The sequence below is a fragment of the Melospiza georgiana genome, chromosome 5 (assembly GCF_028018845.1).
Source record: "Melospiza georgiana isolate bMelGeo1 chromosome 5, bMelGeo1.pri, whole genome shotgun sequence".
Classification (NCBI taxonomy): Eukaryota; Metazoa; Chordata; class Aves; order Passeriformes; family Passerellidae; genus Melospiza; species Melospiza georgiana.
Window position 1 is genome coordinate 63,565,582 of NC_080434.1, and position 22,754 is coordinate 63,588,335.

General features: G+C 38.2%; 1 protein-coding gene across 1 annotated transcript in view; it reads left to right on the top strand.

The window, feature by feature from the left end:
* Positions 1–1,930: 1,930 nt before the first annotated feature.
* Positions 1,931–22,754, top strand: part of TBC1D19 (TBC1 domain family member 19) — a 46,112-nt gene continuing 25,288 nt past the window's right edge. The window contains exons 1-7 of the mRNA XM_058024814.1: positions 1,931–2,075; positions 11,971–12,043; positions 12,813–12,858; positions 14,580–14,655; positions 20,465–20,539; positions 21,495–21,558; positions 22,507–22,553. Of these exons, the coding sequence (XP_057880797.1) occupies positions 1,977–2,075; positions 11,971–12,043; positions 12,813–12,858; positions 14,580–14,655; positions 20,465–20,539; positions 21,495–21,558; positions 22,507–22,553 (480 nt within the window). The 5' untranslated portion in view covers positions 1,931–1,976. The remainder of the gene's footprint in view (positions 2,076–11,970; positions 12,044–12,812; positions 12,859–14,579; positions 14,656–20,464; positions 20,540–21,494; positions 21,559–22,506; positions 22,554–22,754) is intronic.

Here is a 22,754-nt window from a genome sequence, read left to right on the forward strand (position 1 = left end):
CAACAACCCAAAATAGAAAAATGATGACATCTACACCAGACCTCCTAATAAAACCAACAAGCTACCTCTGGTATGTGGTACTGGACATCATAAAACCACTCTGTGCTGACTCTACTGCAGTTGCTTATGTGCAATTTAAAAGCAAATCATGATGAAAAAGCTGTAATTGTCAAAAACTTATCACAGGAACCAAGTTAAACCAGTTGAATGGTACCAGGGGATAGGCTAAAGCATAAATTGGGATTTCTGCCAATGCCTGTTATTTAAGTGATATTTTCTAATATAGACCCTGTATTTCTCAAGCTGCTATGCAGCCCACTCCTTCTAAGGAAACAAAAAAGGAGCACACACTTAAGCATGAGATTTCTTAACTAGATATGGTAGGGATACACAAGAAGCTGTTAACAGCCCTTGGTAAGATTCTCTAGATTATCTCTTCATATCACCCTTCTTTTAAACTTGGATTGGCATTACAAGAAGTAACTTTTCCAACCCACACTGGAGATGTAACTGACCAAAGGGAAATGTAGTGGAGGGAAACCAGGCTGGAAACAGTCTAAAAAAACAGGGAATGAAGACTGACAGATGTGCATAGACAAAGGGTTATAAAGGGCAACCTTGGAGCAGAGGTAGTCAGTGGCAGGAAATTACTCCTCTGCAGCTGACCTCTGTTTTTTATCCTGTTTTTTTGACCTACGGGGATCAGGGTGGTTTTTGCAGACCTGCTAAGTCTTGTGCATTGCACATGAAACTCACCTAATGTATGATTTCCCCACCTGTTAACAGAGGAGTAACCCTTAAAAACAATAACCTGTTGCATATTCATACACCTCATACATGATGCATAAATTCCATTCAAATACAGGATTCTGGCTGGTCATCGTCAACTTCTTCCTCTGAATCCGAACCGGCATTGTCATGGCTCAGCAAGGTGGGAAGAAGTTCATTTCTCCTGATAACGGAGCAATAAATTCTCTGTCTCTGAAAGATTTAGGTGTTCTGTGGCTGCTATCTTGCTGCGAGTCCTTTCATTAAAAAAATACCTAACTTAGCATAGTTTCTATTTTAACATTTTTTTATAACCTGAAACTATATGTAACACACTACTTAAGAAAATTAATACAGCACGACTTTCTAACACATATAATATTCATTTTAATATTTGCAAAAAGCCAATCATAAAATATGAATTTTTTACTCCTTCCTTCCTTCCTTCCTTCCTTCCTTCCTTCCTTCCTTCCTTCCTTCCTTCCTTCCTTCCTTCCTTCCGCCACTTCCTTCCTTCCTTCCTTCCTTCCTTCCTTCCTTCCTTCCTTCCTTCCTTCCTTCCTTCCTTCCTTCCTTCCTTCCTTCCTTCCTTCCTTCCTTCCTTCCGCCACTTCCTTCCTTCCGCCACTTCCTTCCTTCCTTCCGCCACTTCCTTCCGCCACTTCCTTCCGCCACTTCCTTCCTTCCGCCACTTCCTTCCTTCCTTCCTTCCTTCCTTCCACCACTTCCTTCCGCCACTTCCTTCCGCCACTTCCTTCCGCCACTTCTGCCACTTCCTTCCGCCACTTCCTTCCTTCCGCCACTTCCTTCCTTCCCTTCCCTTCCCTTCCCTTCCCTTCCCTTCCCTTCCCTTCCCTTCCCTTCCCTTCCCTTCCCTTCCCTTCCCTTCCCTTCCCTTCCCTTCCCTTCCCTTCCCTTCCCTTCCCTTCCCTTCCCTTCCCTTCCCTTCCCTTCCCTTCCCTTCCCTTCCCTTCCCTTCCCTTCCCTTCCCTTCCCTTCCCTTCCCTTCCCTTCCCTTCCCTTCCCTTCCCTTCCCTTCCCTTCCCTTCCCTTCCCTTCCCCGGGCCCTTCCTTCCCCCTCAGGGCGGAACCTTTCCGCGCGGCGCCGGTTCCCGGCCGGGCGCAGCGGTAGGCGGGCGCCGCTGCCGCCGTTGCCGGGTAACGTGGCGGTGCGGCGGCGAAGGCGGCCCGGCCGCGCAGGGCCCGCCATGCAGGACCCGGAGCGCGGGCTGTCCCTCACCATCGCCAGGGTCGTGCAGCGCCTGCAGGGCTCCAGCCTGCACTCCCAGCTGGAGCGACAGGCCCGGGTGAGCCCTGACCTGCCGCTGTGCCCTCATGCACGCCTCCCTTCCGCGCTGCCCCTCCCGGCGCTTTGTTCCCGGCCGCCGCCCCCGGCCCGGTGTTCTCCTCACGGGCAGGGGCTCCGGGCCCCGGCTCCCCTCGTCCCCTCCCTGTTTTCCTCCTTGTCCCCTCCTCTCCCTCCTCGGCGGGGCCGGGGAGCGGCGTGTTTGGCTTCTAGAGCCGTGTTTGTTGTGTTTCCCCTTGGGACACAAGGATTTCGCAGGGAATATGAAGACTATCCGTCTGAAATCTCGCTGCTTCAAAGATAGGTCCTGAAGCGAATTGCTTTTTTAATCTTTAATTTGGAGAGCTTTAAAGTCCACCCACCCTCCCCCGCTCCCATAGTGTCCCTGAGAAAATGAGGATTTGCTGAAAGGAAGTGAAAATAAATGAGAAAAAAAACCGCATGGAAGTAAATTTTGTAGCTGGGATAACAGTTGCCCCCTTTTTTTTTTTATATTTAATAACTTATCTGCACTTGGAGACAGATTTTCATATTTCAGCTAAATTTAATTTAGGATGTCTCAGATTAAAGTTGCATCAATTTTCATTATCATAATAACCTAGTCATGGTGCTGTAACATATTGTGCATTATTGAAATATTTTGGATTGGGTTTTTTAAAATCTTGTGCTTTTGTATTTGGGCTTTTTTTTCAAACACTGCTTAAAATTATACAGGTGGGGGGGGTTGGGGGTTTTTTTTGTGTTTTTTTGTTTGTTGGTGGTTTTTTTTTTTGGTTTGGTTTGGTTTGGGTTGAGTTGGGTTTTTTGGGTTTTTTTTAGGATACCATGTCCATTATTTGTACAATAGTTTTGTTGCATTTTTAAATGAAACATGATTTTCCTCTTTGAATGTCCCTGTAGCAAGTGACATCACTGTCACACTGCCTGTCTTTTGTTTGTTTTGTATTTAAATGTGCTGATTTGGTCTCTAAATGCTTTTATTAATGTGTGTCTGCCTTGCTTCTGTTGACAGGGCTTTCTAAATATTTGAATAAGCCAATGTACATGACTTGAAGGGGGCTGGAATTATGAAGGATTGTAGAGGCTGGGTTCTGCTAAATGTTGGGAAATTGAGTATCCTAAAAAAACCGACATGAGGAGTGCAGAGTCACATCTTGTCCTCAAAAGAGGGCTCTGCTCTAACCACTCTGTTCCTGTTTCTAACAAACCTGAATGCACTCCTTTCCACAGGATCTTCATCCCTGTCTCTGGCAGGGCCACATTTCACAGTCCCTTCATTCTTTGCTGGGTTTCCTGAGACAGGAGGCAGCTTGGTGCCCTCAGGGCTTGGCTGGGTGTTCAGAAGGTGCCAAACTGGGCGGGTGGCTTTGGTTTGGTGGAGGGATTTTGTGCAGGTGAGAATGTGAGCAGTGCCCTCCCAGGGGGGTTGGGAGTCTGGAAGGGCAGTGAGGTGCCCGAATCCCTGCTGGACACGAGAATGTCTCTGCTGTGATGGCTTTGCAGAGTGCTGTGGCACAGGTTTCCTGGAGAATAAGGAAAAAGTGTTTGTATAGGTCATGATCATTCTAGTCATATGAAATGCTAAGGGGAAAGGAAAGAAACACAGCCACAAATATTCAAGCTGATTCTCAGAGTTGCGTGTGAAGGGTTTGTAACAGCAGGTTAAATCAGAGCTGTAGTTTAGTGTAGTGGTCTGAAAGTTTATAGATACATCAACAATGGGATTTCTCAATCGAATGAATTATCTCTAGGAGATTGTAGTTTAGATTAGTAGGGCCAAATGTACCCTGTGTTTGCCAGGAATCTGGGTGTTCTTGGTACAGGAGCCTTTTTTATTGACCCTGCATGCATTTATGCTCTTCCACGTGCAGAAGATTTGCTTTGTTTATAAAGTTTGGGCAGTCATGTTAGTGCTGCACCGTGCAAGGGCCCCTCAGTCAGAGGCTGCTCTCCTGTTCTGCCCTGGGCAGCTGCACAGAATTCTCAAAGTTTCTGCATTTTGCTTCACTCTGTATTAAGCTGATGCTTGATCACATGGGGTATTGCTGGAGCTGCACTGTCAAATAGGAAATCTCAGCTGTTGCTGTGCATCACTCCTGAAATCCAGGTTATTGGTAGGATGTGATGGAGTTCTTTGCCTGCTGGTTAACAAAGCTTGGTCTGCACAAGTTGTGATTTTGAAGGGTGGTCCCTTTTTTAGGGGATTTTAAACTATTTTGGGAGATGCACACTGTGTTTTAGGAAGTCTTTGGAATCAGTGCATCAAAGTGAAACTTTTGGTTTGGATATTTGTACTGCAGCTATACTTCACAAATATTCTTCATCTCTTAGTAGAAAATGATGTGGATATTTGTGCCTCAAAAATATTTACTGTCTGAAAACACTACAGTCAGAAAGGATCTTAAGGTCCATTTTAATAATCCCTGAAATTTTGAGAGAACATGTGGTCTCACATACAGTATTTTAGCTATTACAAAAGCTATGTTTCGTATATTTGTCTCTTCTTTTATTTTTTAAGAAGGAGAACTCAGAATGAACAGTTTCATTGATGAAATGAATTTTGGGGAAAACACAGTATCCTGACATTATTTGTGAGTGGGGAGAGAGTAGCCCTGTGGTTATGAACTGATCAAACCAGTGCTTTGCATGGCTGTCACTGGGAGCCTGAGCTGGTGTCAAGGGCTGTGATACACAATCTCTTTGAAATAACTTTGGCATGGGCATCAAATGATTTGCTGTCAGAGCTTGACTTCTGGGGATACCAAGATAATCACATTTTTATCCCTAGGACTGAAGTAGAGGTAGTGTTGTGTAAGTGATGAATGAATAAATAAATAAATGTTAGATTGATTTTTGTAAGTTGATTTTTGATACACTGATATGTTACTGCAGTTAAGAAGAGAGGTTAATGTGGGTCAGAGTTCTAATGTGCCTATCACTTTGGAATTTCTTCTGAGCATACTTTGTAGTATGTTTGAAAGGAAAGAGTAACAGTGACAAAGAGCCAAAATATTGGGTAATAACTTTTCAACAGGTAGAATTGCTGCTGGTGTTAGTGGGGTAGCAGAGAGACCTCATTTTCTGGGCACAACTTCACTGTGCAAGCTTATAATCAAATTTGCTTGTTTTTGTCTTAATTTTTCTCTTCCCTTTCTGAATTGTAAATATTTTTAAGGTAGAGATTAGAGGTGTTTAGAAAAACTAAAACGTGGATATCTCAAGGACAATATGCAGTTTTAAAACAAATTATTTCGTGAAATCTTGCTAAAATTCTGCTCTAGGGAAGGTCTGTGTCAGTGAACAGACAATAAAAATGAAACTGTTCAGAAACATGAAAAGGTGCTACCTTTTTAGCACATTTTCATTTGCAGCCAATTCAGAAACTTCATTTTTCATGATCTTTGAAAACCTTTGAGTTAGGCTTTATTAATCAGTTGAGATTAATCAGTCTTAATTTTTGTCCCATGCAGACCTCTAATCGAGATCAGTCTAACTCAGAGTTGCCCAGAACCTCTAGTGACCAGGGCAAATGAAAAAGTTTAAAAAATACCCAAAAAAACCAACCAACAGACAAAAGCTTCCGTAGTTTATTCCTAAAGAACTTTTCTAAAACAAGAGGTGACAATAAAATGAAAGGTTCGAAATGAAAGATAAAGGTTCTAAATTACGTTTTAAATGGAACAAGAAAGACTCACAGTGCAAGGAGTCCCCTCCTGCATTTCCTGCATGAATGTTCTCAGATGTTTCTTGTAGGTGTGGCTGGAGTGGGACAACCTGAGGAGAGCTGATAACAAAGCGTGATAAGGGCTGTTGCAGTAGGCTAAAAGGGATAATGTCAATACAAAAATCAGGCCTGACACCCATCCCACCCCACTGCAGCCATTCAGTTTGGGAGTGAGAACACATTGGTGGAGGTGCCTGAAGGTACAGAGAGGTGGAGAGGAGATGTGCTGGTCAGAAACACTCTCCAGAGGAGCGGGGTCTGCCACCCTTCTCTGAGCAGGGTGGTGGAGCCAGAAGGCTTTAAAGGCAGTTTGATCAAACAGAGAGGTAAGGGTCTCAACAAGACTTCAGGTGGGGCAGAGGAGGAGGGGGCTTCATTTGGGAGTGCTAGGAGCATTGGAGCTGGAGTAGTGCCTGACTCTGCTTCTAAAGAAAGTGGAGGTAAATAAGCTTAGAATCATTTGTTAGAATTTATGGTTTGCAAAATGTCCCAGCATATTGTTTTCATGATATTTTTTGCCAGTTAAAAAAAAGAAATTGATAACAATCTCAACTTGTATAAAAGATCACATTCAGAAGGAGAATGTTTCTATGCAATGTAACATTTATTTAATAAAAATTAGCAAAGAAACGTAGGCTCATGAGTCATCATGGAAAAGTAATGGTTCGTTTTCATGCATTGTATTTGGCAAAGGATTTACTATGCTTGCTGATAGAGCTTGTGCCTTTGGTTTAAGTGGCTCAGCAGTAATATTTGCATTATAGTGAATTTTAAATTGAATGCAGTTGACTATGTGTTGATCAGATGATGGAGTTCAGAAGCAAAGCAAGCTTGACTGGCTGAGTAGAACTTTTTTAGTAATGTGGATTCTGGTTTTTGCCCTGTGTTTTCAGCACTAATTTTATTTTCAGCCCTAATTTTATATTCAAAACCTAGAAAATTTATTAAACATTAAAATTACATTATTAAAATATATCCTTATTTCTTGTACCACAGCATAACATTTGAAGCTGTTTACTTCCATATGAGGCTGATTGAAGCTCTCTGTATCTGCAAGGTTATTTTTACTTGTATAAGAAAGTTCACAATATTTTTTCCCTTATTATAGTTCATGTAGAAATGTAGAAGCGTTGGAAAATTGTCATTGTAATCAGGGTTTCACACTTACTAAAATTTGTTTAGTTAGTCTCAGAATGATTCTTCTTTCTGTTTCAGAAATGTATAACCAAAACTAATCTTTCCCTTAAAGTTGCAGGGGTTTAAGTTTTTAGTGAGTGTTTATGTTGAAATTGTGGTGGTTGTGCTTGAAGTGGATTTTACCAAGTCAGCTTGGTCCTTATAAAGTCCAGTTATGGTAAAATGGAGTTCACAAGGAATGGTGGATATTTATTAGCTTTCATTGAATTTACTTCTTCTAAAGATGGGTTATATTTGGGAATTCTGTTTTATTGTAATTTGGGAAATAATAGCAATAAAACCGAAAAACATTGTGCACTTGTGCAGAAACATACTGAACAGTAATAAATGCTTTGAGAGGGCACATGTTTATCTAAACAAAAAAGGCTTTGAAGAGAAATTATGGTTGATAGCCTGTAAAAATATTAGGATTGTGTAAAGTCATTTGCAGAACTGTTTGCAACAGGATAAAAATATGTGTTCACCTGATGCGATTCCACATTTCAGTGTAGTTGGATCACTTCTCTGCAGTGTTTATTCTTGTTGAGAAAAGAAACAGTATAACACAGGAGTTATGCTGGAACACTTTGTTCTGTCAAGCCTCCTCTTAGTAGTCTGTTGCTGGCCCTCTAGTTATTTTCCTGTACTTCTTTGAGTGCTGTCATTGATGGATCATCTCTTGCATGATCAGTGCTGCTCCAGTCATGATCACTGAATGCCACTTTCAAATTTAGATGCTAATTTGTAAATAGGTTGAGCTCTGTGTTCAGTTCCTCTGTGAATCAATTTCCTATTTCCACCAATTTTATTATTTTACTGTTGTGCTATCCTTTTGCTTCCTTTCAGCCACAGCAGTGTTGAGTGTCTGGATCTTTTTCCATCTTGGCATCCAGGTACAGAGAGAGTACTTTTAGGGTATCACTTCCCATGGTGAGTGCACAGACCCCAGCAGGATACCTTGCCAAAATCAAAGATGCACACACAAGATTGTTAGTGGTGCCTTAGGCACTGGCAAATTTGGCAAAATTTTAGAAGTCCCCCAAGTCTGGGTGTGTACAGCTGAAGAATCGGGGGTGCCAAGAAATGCTGTAATGACAGCTTGTTTTATGAAGGAATGTGGAAGGGACAGATGTGCCTTGACCCACAGGAAGCTGACCAAGACTGGAGAGGACCACAGACATCCCACACCTGGACCTCAGTGCCCTACCCATAAGATTATGCACAATGCTGGTTTTACAGGGAAAAGCTGATAGGCATTAACATTTATTAAAAATGATTTGTTATTTCTTGCTGAAATGTTTGACTTTAAGGACTCTGATTCTATATTGCCCTGACTCAGCCTCTGAATATTTGGCTTTTTCCCTGTTTTAACTGTCACCCTTTGCTTTCATGGATTGTTCCCCTATATTGCTCACCCTCTATTACCCTGCATGTTACAGTCTCCTTATAGCAACAGATAGTATTTTTCTCATAGAAGTAAGACATCCTTTCATCAAGATGTGTGTGTTGAAATTGGTAGTTCTATCTGGGTGTTTGCTGTTTATTGATCATGCAGGGAATTAATTCAGTTCATGAGTACAAATCTCATCAATGTGGGTTTTTCTCCCAGTAAATCTTAGGCAGGCATTTTTAGCTATGTAAAGTTGGGGTAATGCTTTTTTATATAAATTAAATTTTGTCAACATATTTTTTTTATTCTACAAGGAATAAAATCACAGGAAAAAAATGCAAATGAGACTTAGTCAGTGTGTTAAACTGTACCAAGCAGTTTGAAACAAACCAACCCTACCAAAATATAAATACCTAAATGTGTTTTCCAACATGGTACAACAAAGAAATAAGTTAGATCAGTTAATCCAAAGGAAAAACAAGATTCTATGGACACCTGGACTAGTAATTTTGGAATATCAGCTCTGCTAAGTCCCCTTGATTCCTCAATTTACTTCCTATAAACACCCATATGAATTCTAAAGAGGTACCATACTGTTAAGTTGCAGCAAAACAGTTCTGAAGAGAGTTCCTTTCACTTACCAAAATGAGTATTTTCCCTTGTTGTGTTATACAGAGTTGGAATATGGTCTGTGTTAGAGCTGGCTGCAGCTGCCAGCTGAACTGTTTGCCACATTCTCAAGTATCTAATTTCTGATTTGAAAACTGATCAGCAAACCCAACAGTTTCTGTGGCTTTCTTGTTCTGCTTATCACTTAGGAATGTGTTGATTGTAGTACACAAGTAAACAAGAGGGAAAGTGTAAATGGGAGGAGGCTTTTGCAACTGAGCTCTGAATTGGTAAAAGTGGAGACAAAAGTGCCCCCAAATTTTGGGGGGGTGGGAAGTGTTCACATTTTTTGTGTGAAAATTTGTCTCAGTACAGCTTTTTTCAGTGAAGAGAAGAAAAAGGACACAGGCAGGAAGGGTGTGAAACATCTAAAAATAGATATTTTGATAAGTTAGAGATTAGCCTAAGAATACTGGCTGCATCAGGGCTAGGAATAATGAAATAATATCTGGCTGAATACATGGGCATGAAGAGGTGAAGTTAACCAGTGCAGGCTGATGCAATGATGTGATCCTTGGGGAAGATTTTTCCCCAGCGTGCTGCCCTGTTTCCTTTTTGACGGCCTTTCTGCTGCATACAGGAGTCTCTGGATTTGGTGTTCTGCAGCTGGGGGACAGGTTCTCTTGGCAACAGCAGTTTACAAGAAAGACCTCTCTTGTTCTTGTGGCCTGACAGGGAAAATGGGAAGTAGTGTGTGGACTGAACTCTTAATACCTTCTAATGTGATATGCTGTATCAATTTCCAGAATTTCCAGGAATCTCCACAAATACCCCTGTTGTTGTCAATAGGAGTATCAGATACTCCTTAGTAAGCCAAGAGCTCACAGGTGTGTGAACAGCAGAGAATTAAAACACTGTTTGGATTGCATTTACATAATTTCTTGTACTGTTTCCAGTGTCAAGATAATTAATCCATTTTATAGCAGATTGTACAGGAGCTTTCTTTTCTTTGTGTGATTTATCATCTGTAATAAGTTCTATTTGTGAAGGGGATTTTTTTTTCATATCTAAAAAGTATGCCAGACCTGACACTCCATGGACCTTGAGATTAGAATCAGCCATATTTAACTCAAAGACAAAGCTGAACATTCACAAAAGGGTGCACAAAAACTTCTGAGGAACAGTATGGCAAAATCTGCCCTGCTTGATGTGTGTTACTTTATTTAAAGTTTCTACAGTAAACACACAAAACCTCTGCCTTGCGGCAGAGAAAACCCTCAGCCTGGCAAATGTACAAAAAGGACAAAGGACATCCCATCAAAGTAGCTTCAAAAGGAATTCTTCATAAAATCTTCCTTGGGTTTTTTGTTTAAAAGGGTATTTTGTGAGCTGCCCAAGAACACACATAAAAATCTTTGTTTCCCAGATATTAGTAACCATCCTTTGCCAGCTTTTACCATTGTGCTGGATGGAATATTTGTTTGTCATTTGACATGAGTTATGCAACTCTCCACACCTTCTAGTCTGTGCTTATGATGACCTTTCTTTCTCAGAAGCATGCTGAGAAATAGTCTCTTTGCTATTGCACTTAATAAACTAAGTATAAATGCCTCCCTTACCTGTAATGGCAAGGGATCTTGAAATGCAGATGTTATTATTCTCTCCATTATTGTCCATTCCTCTTTTCATGTGGGGAAAATGGAAAGGTTTTCTTAAAATTCTGCATTGTCAGTTCACCTAGACGAGCTTTTCCAGTGCAGAAACACCTTTTTCCATGTATAAACTGTAAGGCAAAGTACAAGATTTGGGAGTTTTAGTTGTGTGCTGTGGACTTAAAGCCTGCCATGCTGTTAGCAGTGCTGTTAGGGCTGGAAGACAGCACAAGTTGGTGAAAGATTATTTTTAATTAAATAAAAATGAAAATTCTATTGCAGCAGGAAAGCTTGCTGCAATAGAATTAGCAGTTGATATGCCTACAGCACATTGTTGAGTAGTTTTTGGTAAGAGGTGTCTCACATTTCTATGTAGATGACATGGCCTCACATTTCTATGTAGATGACATGGCCATGTGCTTCTAACATATGCCTGGAGCTCTCATGGCTGTGGACACACAGATCTTCTGGTGTTATTTTCAAGTTAGCATGCAGCATTGTTTTTTTTCTCTATACCTTTAGCTTTATTATCTGATGTTAATCAGCTATTGCCATGTACCATGCATAGGAAAATATGTCTTAGAAAGCCCTTCACAGAAACTTCAGAGTTTCTGCTTGTTGTCCTTTGGGACCTTTGTGATGTGTTGGCTTTCTCCTCTTGGTCTAGCTGCAGAAGGAGATGCTCTAGCAGCTGGTCCTGCTATTGCTGAAAGATGTGCAGATGTGTGTGGTTGTGTCATGGTATGATTGTAAAGCTGGTTAGTGCTGGTTAGTGCTGGTTAGGGCTGGTTAGGGCTGCTGAGTGTGTTGAGTGCATTTCATTGCAAGAGGCCGTATATACCCACTAGTCACAGCTGCAGTGGGGAGTGTTTGGTGCACAGTCAGTTTTTTGGATTGAAAATGGCATTTCTTACCTGCAAGAGGTGAACTGTGGAAGGCTAAGTGAAAAATTATGGAATGTTTTCAGTTTTAATTCTTTCAAGTGAAATACAGGGATTGGCTTCTAGTTTATTCCATGTGTGCCTTATGACCAATTCCTTAATGTGTACAGTCTAGCATTTGTGCTGAGTATGTGGGGTGTTTGCTCAGATTATTAAACATGTATGTTCATATGTGTTCATTGCATGTTCTACTCCTTTTTTCTCTCTTCTTCCCCACACAACACCTTTTAGCATTGATGAAAAAGGTGAAAAGACATTGAATGAGAAAAAAGTTAACTGATGTTTTTGACTGCTGTTGCTCAAGGAAGGAGTTTGCTTTAAGCATGTTCATTACTTACTTTATAACTTGAATAATGTAATTTCTCTTTAGTTCTTGATGCTTATTTATTTATTTTTCATATTAGGTTAGCCTACACAAACCAGAAATTAAGCTGGAATCTCTAAAAGAGGATATTAAGGATTTTCTGAAGACATCAGGTTTGTAACACTTCATTGATATATTTGTGAATAGGATAGATGTATGTAAGAATATATGTGATATAAGTGATGAAGACAGTGCTTGGTGGAGCTTGGTGTCTTGTCACTGACAGTAGCCAGAAGCAGACATTCAGGGATTCCAGATTATTGAATCAGATAAAGAAAATTTAAAATGGAAAGTGTTGTTGGATTCCATCTGCATTTTGAAAAACATACTATGCAAAGTGCTTTTATCATTTTATAAGATACTCGTGATTTTTTTGAAAGTTCTGGGTGAATAGAGAGTTGAGTCACTTTTGAAAATGTAAATTAAATTCCATGGGGATACTCTTGAAATGAAAATTTTACCTCTAGTTGAATTTCCAATTTGCATTGAAAGTTGTAGGCTATGTTACTATAATGTGAGGATTTTGTGATAAATGATGTCAGATTTCTAATCATCAGGAACATTGTCTCTCTTAATATAAATTGTTGGTTTTATAAAATGATGGCTTTAAGAAATAGAATGTAAGTTTTTAAACAAAACTATATTGTAATTATTTGAACAGCAGGTGGAAATAAAGGATGTTCTGTTTGTATAGAGATTTAAACTTGGAGATTTCCTATCTTAATTAGATTAAGGTTTCTTTGTCTCCCCTTGTCTATCTGGTAGGTAGACATGAACTGAGACCAGACATAAAACTCCAGTGACTGCAAAGCAACCTCTGATTGATGTTCCATCAGTATTAATTCCTAAAGTTGTCTTCTGGTTGTTTTTTTATTTTAACAGGTTGGGAAAAGAAGCTTCAGAATGCTGTTTATAGTGAACTCAATGTGTGAGTTTATTAAGTATTTTCACTTAATGAGTTCTGCTCACATGATTTACTTTTGATCCATTTGTTTATAGAGGTGTATGGTATGTTACTGTAATCTGCAATATCTGTCATAGCAATGGTACCTGCTTAGCTTCTGTTTTTAAAGTGCCATTATTTCTTTTTCATCCTAGTGAAAATATGGGACTCAAGTGCATTTTAAAGAATAAATGAAATAAATATCACCACATTTTGTAGGTACTTTAGTATTTTCCTTTTGGCTTTACTTCCAAAGGTACCAAGGGTCATAATATAACTATGTAAATGAGATAATTGCTGCAAATGGGTTTTAATTGAGGTATTGGTCGCAGCATTGCATGTATTTTTGTATTAATTATTTTTTAAAATCAAAGATACTGGATCTCTAGGTTTCTCTGGTCAGTGCTCATCATGCTTGGGATATGGTTATAAACGCAGTCAAATCAGCCAAATTTCCTTTTTATTATTGTTCAGCAAACTTTGGGTTAGACTTCTGGGAAATATAATTTTTCTTTATATTCTGGCACTGTGGAAAGGTGAATTTCATAACAGATACAGCCATGAATGCAACTATAAAATAAGAATTGTGCATGCAAATCTATTTGTGCTAATAAGCTTGTTAGAGTTACCAGTTTAGCACAATGTATATTTAGTAGTATGAGGGACTTAATTCTGCAAAATGGTTCTGTCTGTTAGCAAGGATTCATCTTCATTGTATCTTTCCAGGGAAAAAATATTTACCTGTCTCTAGGGCTAATGCACGGAAATAAGCAGCAAAATAATGCAATTTGCCCTTGAAAATTGAAATTAACTGTGAACACCATGGTTTCATGAGTATTGTGGAAAAGCCAAGAAACAGCATTTCTGAAATCTGTTGATATTAATTCTGTTTTACACATTGGAGCAGAATAGTCCATAACAAATTTGCAGCCAGTACAGGAATGATCTTACCTGATAAAAATGGGAAGAAATTTGGGGAGGGTTTCCCAAAAACATATGATAGGAACTGATTGAATGCATTCAAACAAATGAAAATTCAGGCTAACTATTAGGGAAGCTATGTGAAAATTTTGTTTCCTGAAAGACATTTGAGACACTTAAAATTAAGCTGAATGTAATGTTTGGCAAAAACTCATTGGAAATAACCTACACTACTGAAAGCTAAATTGGTGGTTTGGTTTAGTTTTTAATTTTTATAAGTGGATATTCAGCTTTGCCTAAGTCAATACCTCACTTAAACTTCTAATTACTTTGGACATGTACATGTTCACTACTGATTTTTAAAAGGAGAACCTCAAAAAAATATTGTCTCTTAAAAATTGTGATGACTTGGAGAGGGAAAGTTACAGGCAATCATAAAGATGACACTATGTGAAGAGAATTCACTTTCAAAATACCTCATTTGTTAATGTAATTATTTTACTTTATTTTATAAGTATGTGAAATTATAAGGGAGCATTATTTTTAATACAAGAAGAACTCATGCTGAAATGTTACTAATTCTTGCATATTGTTATCTTATTTGTATCCATAGAATGGATGAGGAAAAAATACTTAAAAATAATACTCAGTTTTGATCAACACACACTTGTGTTTTTGCTAGTGCTCTCTATATATAGAAGTTATATTTAAGTTTACAAATATGGGATTAATTAAGCAAAATAAAACATCAGAATATTTAAAGTTTGCCATATTTTCTTCTTAAGGTTTCCTTGGCCCTGTCATTCTGCAGCACCACCTGAACATATTAAAGAACCTTTAGCCTATATGAGGAAAGCACAGGTGGGTGGTTATCAATTTTACCATTCATATTAGAGCTTTAATTAGACTATTTGAGATTTACTCTGTAGAATGTTACTGTGTTTCTAGGTTTTATACCTTAGGAAAAACACAGATTTGTAATTTCATCAAAGTGAATAGTAATATTGTGTATGTGACATTTTACATAAATACAGAAAATGCTCAAGTAATTCTCCAGCCACAAAGGAAGTAGGATATAGTGGCAGGTAGGTGAAAAATGTAGAATAGAGTTGATGTGAATATGTCAAAGAAGAGAATTTGGTTTCATTGAGAAGGAAAAAAGGGGTAGCTATAGGTCATTTCCTTAGGGTTACAAAAACATTTTTTTGAAAGGACACAGGCAGTTTCATGATGAAAGATAACAGGCTGCAGAGATAGTGAGATCTTCAGAAAGAAGAGATATATTTAGTACTTAAAAATGTGAAAGGAAGATGAAAAATATAGAGCTAAGGAGCTTAAGGTATATTGAAGGAGAATAAGAAAGACTGGACTGTAAAGATTAAACAAGGATTTTTGGTGTCAGCAAAAAATACTCTAGCTTGTTTATCTTTTTGCCAGTATATGCCATTTGAAATAAACAAAAAAAAGTCCACATAAAAATGTAAAAAAAACAACCAAGTTTCAAGAATGTGGTCTAACAAAAACATCTGAGGTAGGTATAAAGGTGTGTTTAACTCTGCTGTGCCTAGAAATACATTGCAGTATTCTTTTACAGAATACTCAACAAATTGTGTTACCTTTACAAGCATATTGTTGTTTATTCCCCTAAGTCTTATCTCTCTGTCCTGGGTTTCAGTCTTTAGGATTTGGGGCTAAGGATTGCTTTAATCAATTTTTCTTATGTGGTGTGAAATGTAATGCCACGATTTGCAGCCTGAAAAAATCACTCTTACTAATTTATTAATGCAAAAACCAGAGAGATATATTTATGTGCATGTTTGTCTGAAGCAGTTTCATGGGTTATTACTTTACAAAAGTGTATGTAATACTTGCAGTGTTTTTAGCTGTATGTAGAAAGGCCTGTTATTCCAGTAGTTTAAAACTGAGCAGGAGAAGTCCTGTCTCTGCTGGTTTCAAAATTTGATTCCCTATTTCAAAGAGTATTCGTCATCCATGTCCTCCAGGTGTGTTAACCCTGGTAGGCAGCTCAGCCACTCACTCACTTTTCCCCAGAGAAGCAGGAGAGAATCAAAAGGGCAAAAGTGAGAAATGGTGGTTACAAAGACAGTTTAATTGGCAAAGCAAAAGCTACACATGTCAACAAAGCAAAATAGGAATGCATTCATTACTTTCCATCATCAGGCAACTTCTGAGAACTTTAAAGAAGTCCCAGCTTCTTTATTTGGAACATGATGTTGTATGGTCTGGAATATCCCATTTTTCACTGGGGGTCAGCTGTCCTAGCTCTGTCTCCTCCCAAATTCTTGTGCACTCCCAGCCTCTGTGCCATTGGGGAAGCATTAGAGAAGATCTTGAACTTCTCAGCAATAGCTAAAGCATTTGTGTTTTATCAGCACCCTTTTGGTCACAAATCCAAAAGAAAGCACCAGACCAACTACTGTGAAGAAATATAACTCTATCCCAGCCAAACCTGTATGATGCCCTTTCAAACCCTTTATTGAAATACAGCTCTTTGATAAAGACTTGTGAACCCTTTCCATAGAGAAATACTGGTAAATTAGGGTAGTTGTGAAAAAATAATAAATGCACAGTTAGAGAACTAACATGATATTTTCTAAAACGTGCAAGTGTTTGATTTTCAAGATGACACACATTTATCACTGTAGATAATGGGCCTGTAAGAAAACAAGCATCATCAGAGCAATTGAATCGCAACTAGGTTTTGTTTTGTTACTCTTTTTGACTAAATAAACAATGTGAAAAGCTTACAAAGCCAGTGTTTCAATGATTTGGTTTGTTTAAAATATTTGGAAATAGCTAAAATACAAGTGTACAGGTTGCTAGTACCTTTTGGGAGAGAGATAAAAGTGAAAACAATTTACTTTCATAGATATTGAAAATCTAATTAATGTTTTAACAGTAAAGACTTCAGGTTTTTTATTTGTAGGTAGATTTTTTTTTTATTTTTACTTTATTTTCATTTAGCATCACAGCAGTTGGAAAAAAAATACTTTGGTGCTACCATCAAAATTTGTCCCCATATAAAAATGTCCATATTTGTCATATTCTGTTTTTATTAGATACAGTCACCATTTAAGATGCTGTTTCCATTGTTATAAGTTTGTTGACAATTTCTTTATCCTTTTCTATCTTAACAAATTTTGCTCTACTTCAGAATTCTGTAAATAAGGGTACTACTCCCAGCAAACCATCTCTGGTAGTTACTAGAATGACTTTGAGTCAGTGATTAAAGCAATATTAATATCTTTTCTTGAGTAGGTGTTAAAATGTTCATAATTAACCATTTTTCTCCTCACATTGGTTCTGTTTTCTCATAGATAGCACACTGAAGTTTTTACATTGTTACTGAAGTTTTTATATTGCTTTCTTTTCCTGCCTCAAAAGAAAACCAGGTTTCTAGAGAGGGATAGAGCATTAATGGCAATGAGTAGTAATGCTGTAAGTCATAGGATGATAGAATAGTTGGGGTTGGAAGAGATCTTAAAGATTTCTTAAAGAGATCTTAAAGAGATCTTAAAGATGGTTTCAGCCTTCCCTTGCTAGGATACCTCCCACTAGATGAGGTTGCTCAGAGCCCCATCCAACCTGTCCTTGAACACTTTCAGGCATTGGGTATCCACAATATCTCTGGGCAACCTGTTCAATGTCTCACCACCCTCACAATAAAGAATTTCTTCCTCCTATCTCATGTAAACCTACCCTTTCAGTTTAAATCCATTCCCCCTTGTCCTATTGCTGCATGCCCTTGTTAATAATCCTCTCTCCCTTCAGGTGTGGTCTTTAGGTGTTGGAAACCATGTGATGCTATGAAATTGTCTCCAAATTGCAGTGCTACCTTCCTCAGTTTCAGCTATTTTACTGGATAATTGTAACCATAGCAATCCTAATAGTGTGTTTTCTTAGTGTTGAATTTCTTTGTAAGACTAGAGAAATCATCTTGTTAAATGTATTGTTCCCATCAATAAAAGGACTTTATGACCTCTCCCTCTGCCTTTTATTTCAGTCAGGAACAGTGCATTCTGGTTCTGCTCACTTCAGGTACCTGCTGCCCTGGAGAGTGGGCATGGTATCTTGCTTGGAAAGGCTGCATAACCCTCACTTTGGTTTTGTCTTTTTTGCATTTATTTTAATATCCTTACTGGGTCTTGAAAGATGAATTATGTCACAGTTTATGACTGAGTATAAGTGGTTTATTACAAACATGTTGCATCCCCAGTGCAGTGAGAGGATTAATGTCTGGTATGGCCATTGTAAGTCACACCAAATGTGTTGACCTCCATTGCTCTTTGGAATTAGATAGTTCTTGGTCTTGCAAAGCTTCCATCTGTCTCTTCTTCTTTTGTAGCTGTCATATCTTTAAGCATATCTCTGCTATTCCCCTCCCTATGCCTCTTCCACCTATCCTCCCTTAATTTTGATGGTATCATGAAGTGATGGTGCCAATGGTACCAAACCAAGTGGAGAAGTGGCCATGTTAGAAGGGAGAGTCACTGTGCAGAAAAACTTGGATATGCTGGAAGAGTGGGCTAACAAGAAACTTATAATGTAAAAACACAAACGCATAGTCTGGCACGTGGGAAAACATCCAGGAGTGCAGCACAGGCTTGGATCTACCTGTCTGGGGAGCAGTCTGAAGGAAATGAACCTGGAGGACCTGGTGGACAGCAAGCTGCATATGAGTGGACAGTGTGGTGCTGCATCAAGGAAAGGATGCTGAGCTGCATCAATGTGGGCATCACTAGCAGAAATAAAGAACTCATTGTCCCACTCTACTTAACACTGGTCAGGTCACATCTGGAGTACTGTGTTCAGGTTTGGTCCCCACTGTACAGTAAAGGATGTGGACAGACTGGAGAGGGTCCAGAGAAGGGCCACAGAGATGTTCAAAGAACTGGGCAGCCTGACATGTGAGGAAAGGCTGAGAGAGCTGGGTTTGTTCAGCCTTGAGAACTGGAGGCTTAGGGGAGACCTTGTTCCAGTGTTTAAAGGGTGGCTACAGAGAAAATGGAGACTTTTTTACAAGAGTCACATGGAAAAGATGAGAAGTAAGGGGTACAAGTTACTTTTGGGGGGATTCTGATTGGACAGAAGAAGAAAATTTTTTGCATAGGAACAATTAGCCATTGGAATAATCTCCTTAGGGAGACAACATTGAACACTTAGGATTTGGCCGGACAGGAGGATGGGCCATCTGATCTAGACCATAGTTTTACCAAAAAAGACTGTGCCTTTAACTTTGTTTTTGCTGCTACTACCTGTGTTTTCTCCATTTCCACTTTCTTATCCTATATGGCCTAGTAATCTTCATGTTCTCTCACTTCTTATTTCTCTAGAAACAAAACCTCAGTTCTTAGCAAAATAGTAAAGGCTTGATACTACCACTTTGTGAGAGATGAATCAGTTTGTGACATGGTGTTGTGTAACTGCAGCATTTGAAAGGAATTTAAATATGCTAATACAGTTAAAGAAAAATATTTTATAGAGTATGATAAAAAGTATGCAATTTGGAAAACATATCTTACATTCAAAACTCAGATCTGTTTTGTTTATACAAAAGAAAGTGAAGGGATGACTTGATTGTGAGGAAAAAGTTCTGGTGAAAAATAGTAAGTTTTTGATGGAAAAAGGTATGAGAGAGTCTTGTAAATGATCTTATAAGTGAAAGCTGAAATGAAACAATTATAGACAAGATTTTGATTTATTTTTTTAGGTGCCCTTCATTTGCTTCCTGTCTAATAAACTGCAGCCTCTTTTGGACAGAACTTTGAGGAGCATGGTTAAACAGTAACTAACTGTTGTAAAATTTGTGTCTAGAGCAAATTACAAGCAATAAATAGAACTAAATGAAATTAAGAGGAGTCTTTGCATTCATGTGATTGAGGTCTGGCTTGCCGTCCACAGAAAACTAAAGTATAAAACGCACCAGTGGTGCTGTAATCACGGAAGCACAGTACCAAGTCCATTGACAAGGAAGTCATTACTAATTGGCATTAGCTTCAGAGGAGTTAGCCATGGAGTAGGCTCTACTGAAGCCTAATGCAATTGTCAGAAGAATCTGGTTGCTTTTTAAGCTGTCCACTGGCCACTGAGGTATTGTCTACCTCTGTTTTCTCTGATTAGACAACTATTTCCTAAGCACTGTGGTAGGGGAACTATTTTTTAAGCATTACAGAATCCCAGGTTTCTAACTTCCCTTAATTTCTGACAACATTTAAGATACTTTTTGTGGAGAAAGATTGCCAGTCTCTTCAGGCCCCAAAGTGGAGAAGGTATTTGCTATGCACAGTTGATTGACCTCTTATAATTGTTTGAAAAATTTGTTAAATGTTGATCTATAAAGAACCTTGATCATTAAACATATATAAAAAGCAGTAATTGTGAAATACCTGATTTTTCAAAGATATGAAATATGAACAACTAAATTTTCTGGTTATTTTTTGTATTGTAAAGAATGAGATCTGTTTGATCTATTGTTTCCATGTAAAGAAGCATATAAATATTCCCTTCATATGTTTGCAGATGTCAGTCAGTGACTCTTGCTATCCTTTTATAAATATCTAACTTCAGAAAAACTGCTTGTTATTGCATAGTAAATTCAATTTTCAAGAAAAAGAAATTCCTTATAATTTATCTTTTGTGTTTATTTTAGGGAAGCTGGGAGAAGCGAATTCTGAAAAGTCTGAATAGCATGTGCACAGAACTCAATATCCCACTAGCACAGAAGGTAATGTATTGTTAATTTTCTATTTTCAAACTGACATCTTCTCTGAAATTAAGCCTCATCTTGCACACTTGTAATGTAATTTTCATTTTAGACATGGTTATCAAGAGGTGCAGGTTCAGTATCTAAATAATTGTAATGCTGAATAATTTTCAGAGATGGTGGCAATGAATGTGTCAGCTCAGCTTGGGAGAAGATGAATGCTCTAGGTAGATTTTCCTCTTTGCTGTTGCAGTAGTTATCCTCTTGAGGGAGCAGCATGTGGGAAAGCTCATTACTGTGTTCGTGTCTCATAACAGAGTATTTTGTGTGCAGACTCAACTGTATAACTTGTGCAGCCTGTGTGTGACACCAATGTGCTTTGTGTGCACAAGGCTGTAGCTGAACTGGTACATGAGGAGAGAGACATACTGGTACATTGCTGATTTGTTTGTCATTCATTCTGGTCTGTTTTTTTTTTAATTTTATTTCTTTTTAATTAATATAGAGGCTTTAATTTTAAAGGTCATGGAACTAGGGAGTAACTTTCGCACGTTTTGTTCATTCCCCTGCTTGACCTCTGTGATAGGTGGCAGAACCTCTGTGTTTCATCATGAGCTAAAGGATGCTGCTGTATTTGGTTTTCATGGCTGCCAGGGACAGGAGTTTTATCGAGTCCAACAGCTCTATGGAATGGGCAGTAAATCTTCAGTAACACAAAACTGAGTACTAAATATCCTAAATTCATTTCTAAATACCCGAAACTATTTAATAGGCTTCTTTCCTTCCAGGAACTGAACTTAACCTTTCCCAGTGTAATGTACCTTCAGGCTAGTTATCATTTGTTAGCAAATAAGTTTGTATTGCTATTTTGTAAAACACTGCATTAATGTATAGTTGAAATGAATACATATTTGAAATAAGCATGTTTTTATTCATTCTGTTAAAAAAAAGAAGATACACTTTTTGTGTATTTCAGAGGCCTGCGAATGAACAAAAAGAATTGCTTAATAAATGGAATGAAATGGGAACTGATGAGCCAGGTAAGGTCAACTAAATTTACATGCATTAAATTTTTGTACATAGAAAGGAAGGATGCATCTTACTTACCAGTCAAAGGTTAATCTAATCTCTTCAAGGCAAATTGATTTTGATCTTTCTTTCATTGGTAATGTGCCATTATGCCTAAATAAATACTTATTTCCTTATTATTTTGTTTCAAGTTACTGTACTAACACTGAATCATTACTGAGAGGCAATTGTGTCTTATTCCATATTCCAGTGCTTTAGAGATTTACTCAACTAGGAGACAGCTCCTCTTATTATAAACTCAGGCTAACAGAAAATATTCAGAACTGTGGATAATTAAGCTCAGATGTTTTCTTGACAAAAGATAAAAATAACTCTTTCACAGAATAATCAGTGATATTATACTTGGGGAAAATAAGGCTAACTGTTATGCTAGTTCATAGCCAAGTTCCTTGAAAAGGATTTTGTAGAGGTGCTGGTTTGTATCACACTATCACCTCTCTGATGGCAAACACTTTGCATGGATTTTTTAGTACTGCTCCCCAGTTTTCATTTGACAGCAGTGTGTGTAATTCAATAATCTAAGCTGTAAAAAAAACACCTTGCTTTTGAAAATCATATCTTTCCTAAATCTAAGAGTGATTCAGTCTAAACACTTAGGAGGATTAAGTAAAAGCTTCCTGTGACTACTGTGCTCTTCACAGAATCATAGAATGGTTTGGTCTGGAAGAGACCTTGAAGAACCCCCTCCTCTTCATTTAGCTGAGGTTTAAAAAAATAAGGCAATTATCAGTAGCATAATCATGACAGAATATGCGGTAGTTGTTGCCACATATTTGTGAAGATGTTATTTTGATCTTTGCTCTAGTCTGTTGTTTAAATTGCTAGATTGTGTTATAAATATGGCACATGTGTTTTTGATCTTTGGGTTTTAACATAGTGTCATTGAAATCTTACTTCAGATCTAAGTCTTTTCCGGCCTGTTTATGCACCTAAAGATTTTCTTGAGGTAAGCCTCTAAAAAACAGTACTCAGCCATTGGCTTGTATCCATTAAAATCTTTTATATGAAGTGGGGAAAATAATTGCTAAGTGTATTCCATACTAGTTGTTGTGTGTAGCAAGTGAAATTTGGCATGGTTTTTATGAATCCATGTTTGGTTTACGAAACAAAACGCTATTGTCCCTTTTTTACTTTTAACTGCAGTTTT